The sequence below is a fragment of the Meriones unguiculatus genome, chromosome 14 (assembly GCF_030254825.1).
Source record: "Meriones unguiculatus strain TT.TT164.6M chromosome 14, Bangor_MerUng_6.1, whole genome shotgun sequence".
Taxonomy (NCBI): domain Eukaryota; kingdom Metazoa; phylum Chordata; class Mammalia; order Rodentia; family Muridae; genus Meriones; species Meriones unguiculatus.
Window position 1 is genome coordinate 85,800,793 of NC_083361.1, and position 14,378 is coordinate 85,815,170.

At 51.6% G+C, this 14,378-nt stretch overlaps 1 protein-coding gene across 1 annotated transcript in view; it reads left to right on the top strand.

Moving 5' to 3' along the window:
- Ucp3 (uncoupling protein 3) overlaps positions 1 to 14,068 on the top strand; it is a 16,718-nt gene extending 2,650 nt beyond the window's left edge. Inside the window, exons 2-7 of the mRNA XM_021664688.2 lie at positions 3,207 to 3,423; positions 3,908 to 4,109; positions 4,288 to 4,488; positions 5,428 to 5,529; positions 5,972 to 6,152; positions 7,966 to 14,068. Coding sequence (XP_021520363.1) covers positions 3,298 to 3,423; positions 3,908 to 4,109; positions 4,288 to 4,488; positions 5,428 to 5,529; positions 5,972 to 6,152; positions 7,966 to 8,080 — 927 coding nt within the window. The 5' untranslated portion in view covers positions 3,207 to 3,297 and the 3' untranslated portion in view covers positions 8,081 to 14,068. The remainder of the gene's footprint in view (positions 1 to 3,206; positions 3,424 to 3,907; positions 4,110 to 4,287; positions 4,489 to 5,427; positions 5,530 to 5,971; positions 6,153 to 7,965) is intronic.
- The last annotated feature ends 310 nt before the right edge of the window (positions 14,069 to 14,378 follow it).

Below are 14,378 nucleotides of genomic sequence, written 5' to 3' on the forward strand. Positions count from 1 at the left end.
TGTTGGGTATTGAACTTGGGTCCTCTGGAAAAGCAGCCAATGGCCTTAACCACTGGGCCATCTCTCCTCCCAACCTCCTCCCATCTTGAGCCTCTGTTTTCTCATCTGTAAACTGTCCTGCTTTTTCCCAAGCAGTTTTGAACATAAAATAGACTGAACACAGGCTTAGACACCAGGGACTGGTGCACTGAGCAGGCTAATGTCCCCAAGCCTCAGCTGCCTTTCCTGATAGGTGTTAAGAATCAGGGGAGATGGTAGGAAAGCCCCCACTTCAGGACCCCCAGAGCCCAGTGGCCAGGCCCTTCTGCTCTGAACCCTGGCTTCACCCAACCTGCTTCTTAACCTGTGGGTCATAATCACTTTGGGGTTATATATCAGACATCCTGTATATTGGATATTTATATTACAATTAATAATAAAATTAGTTATGAAGTAGCAGCAAAAGCAATTTCATGGTTGGAAGGCACCACAGCATGAAGAACTGTATTAAAGGAAGGTTGAGAACTACTGCCGCATAGGTTCAGGCCTCTGCCTCCCCTGGGCCATCCTTCTCATCTTTCTAAATAACCAAAAGCCCTTTTCAGACCTCACCTTCATTGATCCTCATTTCCCTATAAGCAAAAGGTTTGATCTTCCTCCACATCCCTTCTTGACAGTTCCTCTCCACCTATACCAACCACAGCCCAGCTTGCACTCAGTTATTTGTGGGCACCACCTAAGCCAGCCCTTAATGCGTTCTGGAGACCCTCCACAGGCAGCTCAGCGCAGGGGCTTTCATTCTGGGATGCCAAGCACAGAGCGCTGTGTGCAGTGGGTCTCCACAGCATGTGCTGGCTGAATCCCTGGCTCAGCTTAGTGACATGATGTGAAGATGGAGTTAGAGAGATGTGAGAGGGGATCTTCCAGGAATGTCACCATCTGCTTTCTCGGCAAGTACAGCGCTCTGGGTGGGCGTGGTCCCTGTTCTTGGAGACAGTGCATCTGAGTGAAAAAGAACAGCATCAGATGAGGGTGAGGGGTGATCCGTGCTGGGAGATGGAGGAAAGGGATACTGAGCTAGCATTTGAGTTCAGTGAGTGAGTGAGGGGGGAGAAAAGTGGGGAGAGCCGAGCCCTTACAAAGAGCCCTGTAGACCATGCCCAAGGTGTTACGACTTCACTCTTGGTAGAATGAGGAGCCAGTGGACTGTCTAAAACCAGGAGAGTAACAGTCTCCGACAGAGAGAGGCTTAGATGTAGGTCTCCAACAGGGAACACTTCCTGCCTCTGCTGTTTAGACCCAACTTTCCTGAGTCCCTGTCTAACTCCATCTAGAGCTTAGTGGCCCTTAACATGCAGCCAGGGCTGGGGATGTAGCTCAGCTGTGGTGTGCTTGCTCAGCATACACAAAGCCCAAGGTTTAATCCTCAGCACCTCATAAACTGGATATAGTGACGTACTTGGAAAGTAAGAGGCAGAAAGATCAGAAGTTCAAGGTGGTCATTGCTACATAGAGAATTTGAAGCCATCCTGACCTACAAGAGACCCTCCCAAAAAGAAGAGAAAAAGGAAAAAGAAAGAAACATGGAATGATTTCCAGTTTTGCCTCAGCCCTTCCTTGAGGGAGGGTTCAAAAGCCACCCTTCTGGAGTAGGAGCCAGGCCTTTAGACTGGAACCCAACAGCCACAGGTTCCAGGCTCGGTCCGTGTCCCACCGACCCGGCCACACTCATCTGTTCATCTTTCTGACTAGAAATCAAAGCCCTCGAAGACAAGCCAAGCAAGCCTGTCCCATCTCTATCTTGCCTTACTAGTGCCCGGGGTGGAGGCCAAGAAACATCTCCAGTCATAGCCACTTCGCTCGGCATGAGCTAGCACACCAAGTTTCTTCCCAGTGGGAGGATCTTTCAGGGAACGTGACAGCCAAGTCCTTGGTTCCTGAAGGTGTAGGTTCAGGCGACATCACAGAGGAAACCAGAGTTGTATATGCCAGACCTTAAAGAAGATTTGAGATGTCACCTGCCCTAGCTGCTACCCTTTGGTACCTAAATGTTCCCTATTGATTAACTGAGATACACACACACACACACACATACACAAGGGGGGGGGAGAATCTCAAATATATGAGATATCTACACATATACATATTCTTCATTGGCTGAAGACAGGGTAAATGCACCGAAGGTAAGCCTGAGAAGACAGGAGCAGAGCCCAGATTTCCTAACCACTGGCCCAGCATCCTGCTGCCCTGTAGGAAGGGGTGCTCACTGTTATCAATTCCATGAGACTGGCCCTGACCTAGGAATGGGTCATTAAAGGACGCAGGACTTCGGCACACCAAGAGAGTGTCTGAGTTAGTGCACCAGTGAATGGCGCTGCCAAGAGAGGGCCTCAACACAGAAGATGCCCAGAAATCCGTTTGTAAGGACAGGGGGCCACCCGTGACGGTGTAGCCGCTACACCTGAGGCTAAATTAAGCCCCTCACACCATATGGTCTGAAATTCTCTCCTGGGATCCTGTCTTCAGCTGAGAAGGGTCTCCTTGGTGACGCGAGAGGGTTCATGATGTAAGCTGGGCAAAGCGGCCATAACCACCCTAGACAGCAGAAGTGTTTGTGTGTCAGATCATGTCCCTCAGAGCAATTGGGAGGCAGGGTCTCAGCAACTTAGTACCTGAACCCCCGTTCCACCAACAGACCACCAATCAAGAAATCCTACAGAGGGTTTGCCCTCTACTAGGCCGTAAATCCAGTCCCCCACCACAGGAGCGGTATATATGCAGGCATCCCTCTAAGGGGAGATGGTTCAGTCCAGGATGAATGGCTGTCTCCTTGGGTCGTGAGGAATGTTCCTGTTTGGGGAAGAGGCATGAGGCGCCTCAGAGAGCTTCATCAGTTAGGAAGCAGCAGGACACTGGGAGAACACGGTGCCTGTGGAGTCAGAACCAGCCCTGCCACCTGCCCAGAATCAGTTTCCTCAGCCATTCAGTGATGATACCGACGGCCCTGTCTGCTTCCCCCTGAACCCTCTGTGCAGAGGCCACAGGGATCGGTAGGTGTGAAAAATGGGAAATGACCTGAGTGTGCCGGCCAAACTCAGGCAACTTAAATGTGGCAGTACCCAGGCTTTGACTCGGTAAAGCTCCTTCGGAGTGCTGTGGGGTCCCTGGAAATGGGACAGAGCCAAGCAGCCCTGGTGCCATCTGCTCCCCTGGCCTTTCTCCTGCAGCTTCCTCCCTGAACTGAAGCAGAGGATTTGCAGGCACCCTCTCTTCTTGCACCTGAGCAGGCACCAAAGGCAGGCCCACCCTCCCAGGACCATGGTTGGGCTTCAGCCACCAGACGTGCCTCCTACAACAGTTGTGAAGTTCCTGGGGGCTGGCACTGCGGCCTGCTTTGCTGACCTCCTCACCTTCCCTCTGGACACCGCCAAGGTCCGCCTGCAGGTAGGTGCCTCTGGCCAGCAGCTGTGATCCGCGAGGAAGGAGGGGCTGCTTCTCTCCAGCATCAGCGCATGTGCCAACATGCCCTTCCTCACACAGAGCTGGGGAAAGGCCACTCCCTACACTGTCTTGGTCCCCACCACCATCCCTAGGGACCAAAACAATCCAAATGCCTTGACATGGTGTGGCAGGGCTCTTTACTGCTTACCCCTGCTTTGTAAACCATAAAGTGGAAAACAAAGGTAAGAAAGTAATGGCGTGAGCTTGGGTAAACCACTAACCATGTACTGTAAGACCGGGTCCCTGTGGTGTGCCGAGATGCTGCCTCGAGTGAGAGCTACTTTGTAACTGCACCACGCTGACACACTCAGCCGTTTTCCCCCTGGTGTGATAATCATGCTAGTTCCAAGACCCTGCAGGGGACCTATGCACACAGCCCCTCCTCCCCGCTGCTCAGCAGCTCCTCGAGCCTGTGCTTGTCCCCCAGATCCAGGGGGAGAGCCCCGGGGCGCAGAGCGTGCAGTACCGCGGCGTGCTGGGTACCATCCTGACCATGGTGCGCACCGAGGGTCCCCGCAGCCCCTACAGTGGGCTGGTCGCCGGCCTGCACCGCCAGATGAGCTTTGCCTCCATCCGAATTGGCCTCTACGACTCCGTCAAGGAGTTCTACACACCCAAGGGAGCGGACCGTGAGTGCCAGCGCCCGTGGACACACCCAAGGGCGGGCAGGAACCCAGCCGGCAGCTGGAGTGCGGGTCAAGGACATGGTGTGGCCCACCAAGCAGTGTAGGGGATGGGAAGCTGGTGGCAGACACTGCTGAGATCCTGACAGTGTCAGGGACTCCATGTTCTCTCTGCCCGCCCCAGACTCCAGCGTCGCTATCAGGATTCTGGCAGGCTGCACCACGGGAGCCATGGCAGTGACCTGTGCCCAGCCCACAGATGTGGTAAAGGTCCGATTTCAAGCCATGATACGCCTGGGAACTGGAGGCGAGAGGAAATACAGAGGGACTATGGATGCCTACAGAACCATCGCCAGGGAAGAAGGAGTCCGGGGCCTGTGGAAAGGTAAACTTGGTACCTTTGGGCAAAGCTTTTCCTCCCTGAGGGCTGAGAGAAGGAACCCAGCAAGGAGGAACCCCCAAAGCATGGCTCAAGACCGTAAGAATGACCAAACACAATGCCCCACACACCTACCATAGGACCTCAAATACTTTCCAACTTACCAGTCCTCACTTGCATAGGCTGCCCTGAGACAGAGACGGAAATGAACACAGGGCATCCACTCCTCAGGGATTTACTTCAGAGGAGCTGAGGAGACCAAGGTGCAGCTTATACTACAGACATGGGCCCAAGAGGCAGGCCAGAGGTGGAAAGGCCATGCTGGCTCCAAAAAGAACCTGGTCTCAAAGTCCAAGGTGATGAGATGGAAGGGAGGAGGGCCTTCAGAGGACAGAGCTGGATTAGGGGGATGGAGGAACACAGCTATGAAGCTGGCTGCAGTGAGATGGGTGAGGGAGGGATGAGTCTGGAGTGAAGACTGTAGAGTTCCCTATGTGTTTAGCTCTTGGCAAATGCCAGAATCCCTCCTCCGCTTGAACCACCATCCCCATAAATCCCTGCAGGAGAAAAGGCTTTGTGATGTTTAGGGGCAGGACAGCCCAGTCACAGGGCTGCCAGTGCACTTGCTGGTGTCCCACCCACGCCAAACCTGTCCTTGACTCACTGAAACTCTTCTAGGGCCCTGCCATACCTCTGTCACTGTTCTAGGGCCCAGCCTCCTTCCTTTTCTGCTCCTGAGTCTCGGAGAGGCATGGTAAAATTTTGGCAGAGAGTGCAAATTATGCTCCAAATGCAGCCAAGCAACAGGCATCTGTGAACATAACAGAGAAGGAAAAGTGGGGCCTGCTTGCTGAGGTGTGGTCCCCTGCCTGAGACCACTGCTATAGGACGCTGTACCCAAGCTGGAGCGTTGCATTCATCAGTCCCCCGCTGTCTTCCTCACAGGGACTTGGCCCAATATCACTAGAAACGCCATTGTCAACTGTGCTGAGATGGTGACCTATGACATCATCAAGGAGAAGCTGCTGGACTCTCGCCTCTTCACTGGTGAGAGTAGGGAGGGAAAGGAGTGGGTAAGGAAAGGAAAGGGAAGAGGGAGAGGCAGCAGGGACTCCTCCCCCCCTAAAAAAAAAAAAATAAAAATAAAACAGAGAAAGGAGCAGTGTCCAGGTCCTGAGTGTGAGGAAGAAAGAGGCCTAGGCTAGAGGCCAGAGCCCTGGTTTTCAGGGCCAGCACCAAACTCGATGTATCTGTGACAGTCGCTTGCCTACTCTGACTTCAATTTCCTCAACAAAAACAAACCAAAAAAAGCCACTGGGCTTTGGCTTTCTTCCTCAGAGATGTTCGGTCCTAGCTTGCCAAGACTAACCAAGAGCTCAGCCTTGCCTGTGCTCCAGGAGGTCAAGGTTACACTGGGGACCCACCGTGTCCACTTCTGGGTAGCAAGCACACGAACTTCGTTCCTGGAATTTGTTCTCCCCTTCTGCAGACAACTTCCCCTGTCACTTTGTCTCTGCCTTTGGAGCCGGCTTCTGTGCCACCGTGGTGGCCTCCCCGGTGGATGTGGTGAAGACCCGGTACATGAATGCTCCCCCAGGCAGGTACCGCAGCCCTCTACACTGTATGCTGAAGACAGTGGCCCAGGAGGGACCCACAGCCTTCTACAAAGGGTGAGCTGCCACCTTCTGCCTCCAGCACTCTCTCCAGAAAACTCGAGTTCTATTTCTCTCTGTCTTCCCTCCTTTCCACTTTCTCCCCCTTTTTCTCTCTGTCCTACTGAGTCTCATGAATCCCTGGATGGCCTAGAACTCATTATGCAGCCAAGAATGACCCTGGCATTCTGATCCTCCTGCCTCTGTGCTGAGCACTGTGTTATAGGCATACCCGTCACACCCGACTTTTAGGGTTTCCTTATCCAAGGTGCCTACAACAGAAGCCTATCAAGAAAAAGTAGGCCAAGGCTAGGTAAAATTACTACTTGTCTCCAAATGTTTGGTGCAGGGGAGGCCTCTCCGCACTGCCGCCCTGATACTCACTACCACAGAAGGGCCATATTCACTACTGCAACACGCAGGGTGCCTGTCCCTTTGCATGCAAGGCCTATCCTTTAAAGAGTATCGCTATCGTCATAGTCACGATTGCATGTGGTGCATATGTGCATGCAATGTGCCTGGGTACCTGTGCCACAGCACATGTAGAGCTGGTTCCCTCCTTCAACCTTTACATGGGTTCCAGGGAGAAATCTCAGTCCAAGGTGTGCATCCGTGTGCATCTGTGCACAGCAGTGCCTTAGTTCACAGGGATGCCTTTCCCTCGCCATCTGTACAAGCCAAATCTTAGCCACTCTTGCAGACTAGTCCTCTCCCACGCTGTCATATCTAAATTTTCCCTCCTCCCCGTGAGCCTCAGCAACACCATTTGACCCACTTCTAGGGTAATTCCACCTCCTACAAAATTAAATTTATTTTCATGCTAGTACTAGTTCCTGGGAGCTGAGGCTGGCGGCTCATCCATCTTTTATCACCTGAAGATCCGAACACAGAGCAGGCGCTCCATCGAGTAGGTTCCTCACTCTCCTCCCGAAAGCCAGCTCTTTTCACTGAGCCATGTGCTGGGTACTTCAAATACGATGCTGCAACAACCCTCTGAACTGGGTAGTAGCAGGGGGGTTGCCTTGAGTTCAAGGACAGCCAGAGCTGCATAGAGAGGCACCATCTTACACCCTCCCCACAAAGAAAATGTCACAGCATGTGGCTGCAGTGCCAGCTGAATCTTGCAGCTTGAAGAACAGGCTGGAAAAGATAAGGGACAGCCCAAGCTGGGGGACAAGCAATGTGCTTAAGGGACAGAAGAGGGCCTGGCATCATCAGGGCATGGGTCTGAGTCTGACAGCAATTGAGGGGCCCGAGAGGGAGCAATTGGATACTGGCTGGGCTGAGCGACCAGAGCACAGCTCCTCCCTGCTTCTGAGAAGTACAAACAGCAGAACGCTCTCACCTAGGCACCATGAGTGCTTTCTGGAGGAGAGCTAAATTTGGTGCCAAGCTCTCCCCCTTCCCCACATCCACTGGGCCTTCCCTAGGTGGAAATACGGATGTATATGAGCCCAAGGTCCCTAGCATACGGATGAGTTGGGCCAGACAGTATGTCTGAATCCTACAGTGGAATTTACCAACGTTGTGGTTTTGAGTTACCTAGCCTCGCTGGCCTCAGCTTCTAACAAAGGACCTGGCAGCCAGCAGAATGAGCGCACAGACCTGTGAGAATTAGTTTCCTAACATGGTAACCTGCCTTAACAAGTTAGCTTCTTTCCATTTCTCCTTCCAACTTCTGCCTCAATCCCCTCACCAGAGAGGCCAGGGGGACAGCGGTTGTCAGAACAGGCTTGTGACAGCAGCTTCAGACAGCACAGGGATGGCGTGCTGGGTGTGGCTGCGCCTCCTAACCAGCTTCTACTCATGTGGTAGTTGCTTCCCTCCTCAGATTTGTGCCTTCCTTCCTGCGCTTGGGAGCCTGGAATGTGATGATGTTTGTAACCTATGAGCAGCTGAAGCGGGCCTTGATGAAAGTCCAGATATTGCGGGAATCTCCATTTTGAACTAGACAAGCCGGCCACTTGGTGCTCTCCCCATAAAAACCTGCCTAGAAGAGGAAAACCTCTGCTCTGCCCAGTCCAGTCGGCCCGGCTCACCCAGACTTCTGCAGCTGTTGCTGACTCGAGAAATTGAACTAAAGAGAGGAAAGTTTGGGTCTTTCATATTTTGTCCTAGAATAGCTTTGTTTTGCACTGACCTGATGGGAAATAAATTATATTAATTTTTAAAACACTCTCAGTTGGATGCCTAACATTTAGGCAAAAGAGAACAAAGAAAACCAGATTCCTTTGGACAAAAGGGAAGTTTGCCAACTCCCTTGAAATGCAGGATTAGACAATGAACTGTAAACAGGAAGGGCTGCCAGCACTGGGAGCCCACTGTGTCCTTGAATCAAATAAAACAGAGGGACACTTCAGCTTTAACACGAAGCTGTGACTGCAGCCGTCTCAGTCACCCAGCGACCTCTGCCCCTCTGCAAAGAGCCTGCCAAGTGGACTCCATTAGGATTCTGGGAGAAATGAGAAAGGGAAAAGAAAACATTGAAGCCGTACAGAAGAGTCCTGCTGGGCCCCCCAAGGACCCTGGAGGGCAGAGGATGTGCAGGAGAAAACAGTCCCTCCCCATCTACCTCATCAGGGCGTTGGGAGGACCAGAAGAGAAGCAGGGCATGGAAGTAACAACGCCTGTCTACAAATGTAAACATGAGGACAATGGTTTAGGAGAGATTTTTGTCTAGAGAGGAAGTTTGAGGAAAACGCAGTTTGTAGTGGTGAGGCCGTGCAAACCTGGACTGCACGGTGAGGTCCACGGATGACTGAAGCCAGCAGAGCTGCCCACTGGCCTCGAAGGTTGGGCGAAGAGGCACTGCCTGTCAGTCAGTCCAAAGCTCAGCTCAGGGCTCAGTGACAGAATCCCCACCGTGAGGGTGAGAATAAGGACAGCTGCTCTTCTCCTTCTGTCGGATTTCCTCATATCTGGGTCCTACCTGTCAGGGCTGTGGCAGGCCCGGCTCCGCCCACCTACACTTCCTCCTGCTCTCCCTCCGCCTTTGGCTGCAGAGACCTTGCTCTTCCTGTTAAGCCTTCAGCCTTCTTCCTGCAGAAGGGAGGGCTGAAGTACAGGACCAACTTCCAAGCTTAAGATTGAAATCTGTCAACAAATGGCTCAGTGGGTTCAATCTGTGGGACCCACATGGTGGAAGGAGACAACGGACTCTTTCTAAGCTGTCCTCCGACCTCCATGAGTGACTATATATATACACACATGTGAATGTGCTTATGTACAAGCACAACAAATAAAGGAATAAATGTAAAAAAAGCTTAACTGCATATGATGGTTCCAATGGGATGGCCCCATACGTCTCAGGCATTTAAATACTTGGTCCTCAGCTGTTCATGTCTGTTTGGGGAAAGCTGAAGATGCGGCCTTGCTGGAAGAAGTGTCTCACGAGGGACTGGCTGTGAGAGACCAAAGACTCCTGCATTCCCAGTTTTCCCCTCTGTTTCCTGCTTTCAATTTGAGATGTGTGTTCTCAGAGGCTGCTCCAGCTGCCAGACCACCTCACCACGATGGACTTCTATCCCTCGGAAACCATAAGCCTCAAACCTTTCGTCTGTGAGTTGCCTTGGCGATGGTATTTCATCACAGCAATAGAAGAGTAACTAAGAGAGTTCACGCCTTTCAGACCGCCTTACACTGTCAAGGTGTGACATATAGTGTCTAAGCTGCTTCTTAGGAGCTTGATTGCGCCAGGGTCCAGGGGGAGCCGCACAAACCATACAGACACCAAGCTCAGTTAGATATGGGTGGTTTATTGAACACACCGCCCCCAGACTGATTACGATCAGGGACACAGAGTGGACTTGGGAACCAAACTGTGACGCTGAGTGTTTCTCAGAGCTAGCTCATTAACTAACCATATTTAGCTCATAGGAGGAGCAGGTGGGGTGCACAGTAGAACAGGGTAGTCACCTCTGAGTCAAGTTATTTTGCTAATTAGACAAAGCCATTCTAGCAGACCTTTAATTCAATTGGTCCCAAGTGGAACTTAGGGTTAGGGCCAGGTGCACTTATGATTGGGGGATTTCTAGTAGCAGCAAGGCCACAGACTATGCTGAGCATAAACATAGTTTTTGGTCAACCTGACCTTACACAGAGAGCTTTCCCCCATATCAGCAATAAACTGACATGATGTGGCTATGAGGCCTGAAACAAAAATGGCTATAGTTATGCTACCCAAAAGGAGCAGGCCTCAACAGCTTGGCTCCAATGAAAGGCAGAGGGAGCTCCAGGCTGGAGGAGTAACTCGCCTGTGTGCTTGCCTACACACAGAGCCCTGAGTATGATCCCCAGCACCACATAAACCAGACATGTGATGCTCGCCTGCGGTCCCAGCACACAGGAGGCAGAGGAAGGTGGACGGACGAGGAGTTCTCGGTCCAACCTTGGCTCCATAGCTAGTTCCAGGTCCGCCTGAGACACATGAGACTCTGTATCAAGAAGAAAAAAGAAAGACCTGGTCTCCAAGGCTCATCCCACCTCATTCCACGAGCCACAGAGAACTCTTGCTCCTCAGTATCCTCCCGAACTCGTCAGTGACCCACTGCTAATCCCACCAGGAAAGAATATGACCATTACCATAACTTCAAGCCAGATTTGAAGCAAGTGTTAATTAAATACTGAGCAGGATGATGCGCTCTGGACATTCCTGGGTTCTCAAAACAAAAACAAACAAAAGAAAAAAAACAGCATTTAGCAGAGGCCTACAAGGCCATCGTATCTCCACCAGGTCCAGTGAGGGGCGAGCACCCATCAGGCATACCCCCCGCCTACACACCTTCTGCCTACACGTGGTCAAGTACATCCGGTGTAGTTGGGCCAAACAAGTTTGTTTGGGGGAGTGAAAGCAAACAATAGCCTCCAGCATTTCAGACAGCGTCTGCCCTTGGGCAAGGGGCTTACAGGTTAGAGGCAGCTTTGTTTCGTGATCTCTTAGGCATGGTAATTAGAACTTAAAATTTAACTTTGGCTCTAACAATGCCTGTCCCACTGGCATATAAGGATTGATCAAAAGCACCTTGGGGGGGGGGGGGCGGGTGCCAGAGAGGTGGCTCATCAGTTAAGAGCACTAGCAGCTCTTGCAGAGGACCAAAGTTTGATTCCCAGCACCCATCTGGCGGGGAGCTCCCAACTGCCTGTAACTCCAGGTCTAAGGGACCCAACACCTTCTGTATTCCTTGGGCACTGCACACACTAGCTGTACAGGCACATACGCAGGAACACACTCATGCACACAAAAGTTTACAAATCCTAAAACAAACAGACAAACAAAAACAGGAAGAGCTTGGCAATGTCACTTCTTCCTTTCCTGCCCAGACTCAGCTCACTGAGAAAAAGTGTACCTCAGCAGGCAACTAAATTTCAACTATAGTTTGAGATCATCTGCATGTACAAAGGAGCTAGCTGAACAAAAGCAAAAGAAATTATCTTGGTTTATTGTCCCTCGCAGCCTTCAAACAAAAACCTTCATTTAGAAGATCCTCTTTCTTTTGACTTGATGGACGCGTGATCTTAAACTCCTGATCTTTCTTTGGAGCTCCTGGGGCCAGAAACTGTCTTCTATGTTATTAGAAGAGAAGACCATTCAGATGAAGAGGATGAGGAGGAGTGGGGAAGAGCAGGGAGCAGGAGGAGAAGGAGGATGTGGGAGGCTGGAGAGTGTTCTTTGTTTAGTTTTTTAGACAGTGTGATGCAGTCTAGGCTGGCCTGAATTTACCATGTAGCAGAAGTGACCTTGAACTACTGATCCTCCTGCCTCTGCCCCTCCGAGTACGGAGATTTCAAGTATCTTGTCACTAAGCCTGGCTCTCAAGGGTTGAGATGGAGAGGACGATCCCAGAAATGTTTGGGTACAGCCTTTTGGGGTAGGGTAAGATTGATGGGGGGTGGGGGCTTGGGTTTCTCTCCTGAGTTCTTCAGCTTTCTGTTTTGTTCTCAGAATCAAACACAGGGCTCTGAGCTAGGCAAGCATGCTACCAGCTGAGCTCTGCCCTCTACCCATGTCTTAAAAGGGGAGGCTGAACCAGCTCATCTAAGGGTCTCTAGTTATGTGACTCAAAAGACCATTCACCTAGCCCTTGTTGCTGTGACTTCAACTTCTGCCTCTAGGAATTGATGAGAACTCAGCAAGAATTACCAGAAACATTGGAAATGTTCATTTTTTTTTCTCATGCTGATTTTTATTACCTGATACTTTCAGTTTTCTCTGTAATTTGTGTGCTTTTGACAAACTCTTGAATTTTACCAAAAAAAAAAAAAAAGATATTCTCATTTGAAGGACAGTGAGTCTTTAGAATCTAGATTCTCTTCTGTTTTAGCTACCAGAACAACAACTTGGTATGCAGGATCCATCTGGGTCTCCCTCTCCACCACAAAGTCTCCAAGAACCCTGGCTCTCTTTACCACAGCCAGAGTCAGACCCTGAGCAAAAGCCGACCATCCAGGTGAGAGGTGATGCCAGCCATAGTGACAGAAATCATTTCCTGCCTTACCCTTCGTGTTCCGTTTCTGCTTCAGCCAACACCAAGCACCTGGTGAGAGTCTAGGTCCTGCAGTAATTATCCAGCCCCCCCAGCTCAGGTCCACTCAGTGTCTCCCCGAAAATTCCTTCTGTTTATGGAGAACCGGGAAACGATACACCTGGTTCCAAGCTGACCAGAGTTTAAGCCAGAGTGCACCACTGTGAGACACCAGGCAGGTGGCTTAATCTCTCTGGACTTGGTTTTGTTGTGGGATATTCACCAGAGAAGACTTCTTGGACACAGATTTAAGCCAATAGAAAGTCCTGATTAGCAAGCCAGCAGCTACCTGGGCTCCCGAAGACTGGCTGGCTAATAAAGCCACCCTGGGTGTTTGGGACCCTTTCTCTGGTGAGCTTTTAAGCACAAAACCTCTTTTTTGTTTGTTTGTTGGTTGGTTGGTTGGTTGGTTTTGGGGAGTGTCTTTTGTTTGCTTGCTTTTTTTGTTTGTTCTGTTTTTTTGGTTTTTTTTCCCCAGACAGGGTTTCTCTCTGTAGCCTTGGCTGTCCTGAACTTGCTTTGCAGACCAAACCAGCCTTGAACTCATAGCAAACGGCCTCTTTTTGCTTCCCTAAATGCTGGGATTAAAGGCATGCACCATCACACCCAGCCACAAAAACCTACGTTTTAGGTTGACATATTTCAGTTAACAAAAACAGCCGGGAGTGGAACTAGAGAAGCAAAAAAGTAAGGTTAGTACATTTAGAGACATTCCCAGAACTATGGACACTGATAGTTTAGGTCTTTGTTTTCGTTCTGGCAAGTCAATATGCCGAGTTTTAGAGCCCGAATGGTACTTCCATCATGGAGTCAGTTATGCTGAGGTCTGAGGGCCTGTTGCGGTTTCCTTGTTCTGGAAGGGTTATATGACGTGTTCTCGCCTACCCAATGCATAGAAATTGCTTTCCACAAGCATTCACTCAACCCCCTCCTCCCACTGCGCTTTCCACAGCAGCCCAAACCTATTTGAGCTTCTATTACAGTATATTTGGGCCCTTGGTCTGTGGCTTCCTGCTCTTGGGCGCCTAATTCCCAGACCAGCAAAAGGAGTTCCTCGCTCTGAATCTAATCTTTTAAAGCAAGTCTCTGGGGAGGACACGGATTAAAGACAAAAGAAGAAACAGAGAGTACCAAAGCAAGGACGCGGTCCAAAGGCAAATTGAGACCTGCTTCCTACTCCCACAATGCGCTTTAGCCCCGACACAGGGCCCGAGTATTGTTTTCATGTCCTTCACCCCTACGTGGCCGCGGAGTAGCTGAGGTCCCGTCCACCTGCCGACTCTGTCATCCTGGGCTGGGAGTGCGGCAGGCGGGGCTCGGCGCTGCCCTCTCCCGGGAGGGGCGCCAGCCTGGCTGGGGTCGGGACAGAGGAGGTGAGGCCGGGTGCCCTCGCCCCACCCACCCCGGCCGTTAGGTGCCCGGGTCCCCCGGGACCAGACGAGGGCCGCAGAAGGCGGGAAGCCAGCCTCGCCCGGGCGCCACTCCCGGGTGGGTTCCGGTCCCCGGCGCCCGCGCTCCGCCCATCCGCAGGTGGCTCGCTGGACCGGGACTAGAGGCCAGGACGCTCTGGGGAGGCCGAGGGGTCCACACGGTTACCCGTCCTCGTGGAAGCAAAAGTGACGCTAGACGCCCCACCACCCCAGCTGGAAGCGCCCCTAACCCGGGAGCGGGCTGTTCTGGCTCCGCCCCGTCAGGCCACGCCCCGACCACGCCCTCGAGGCTT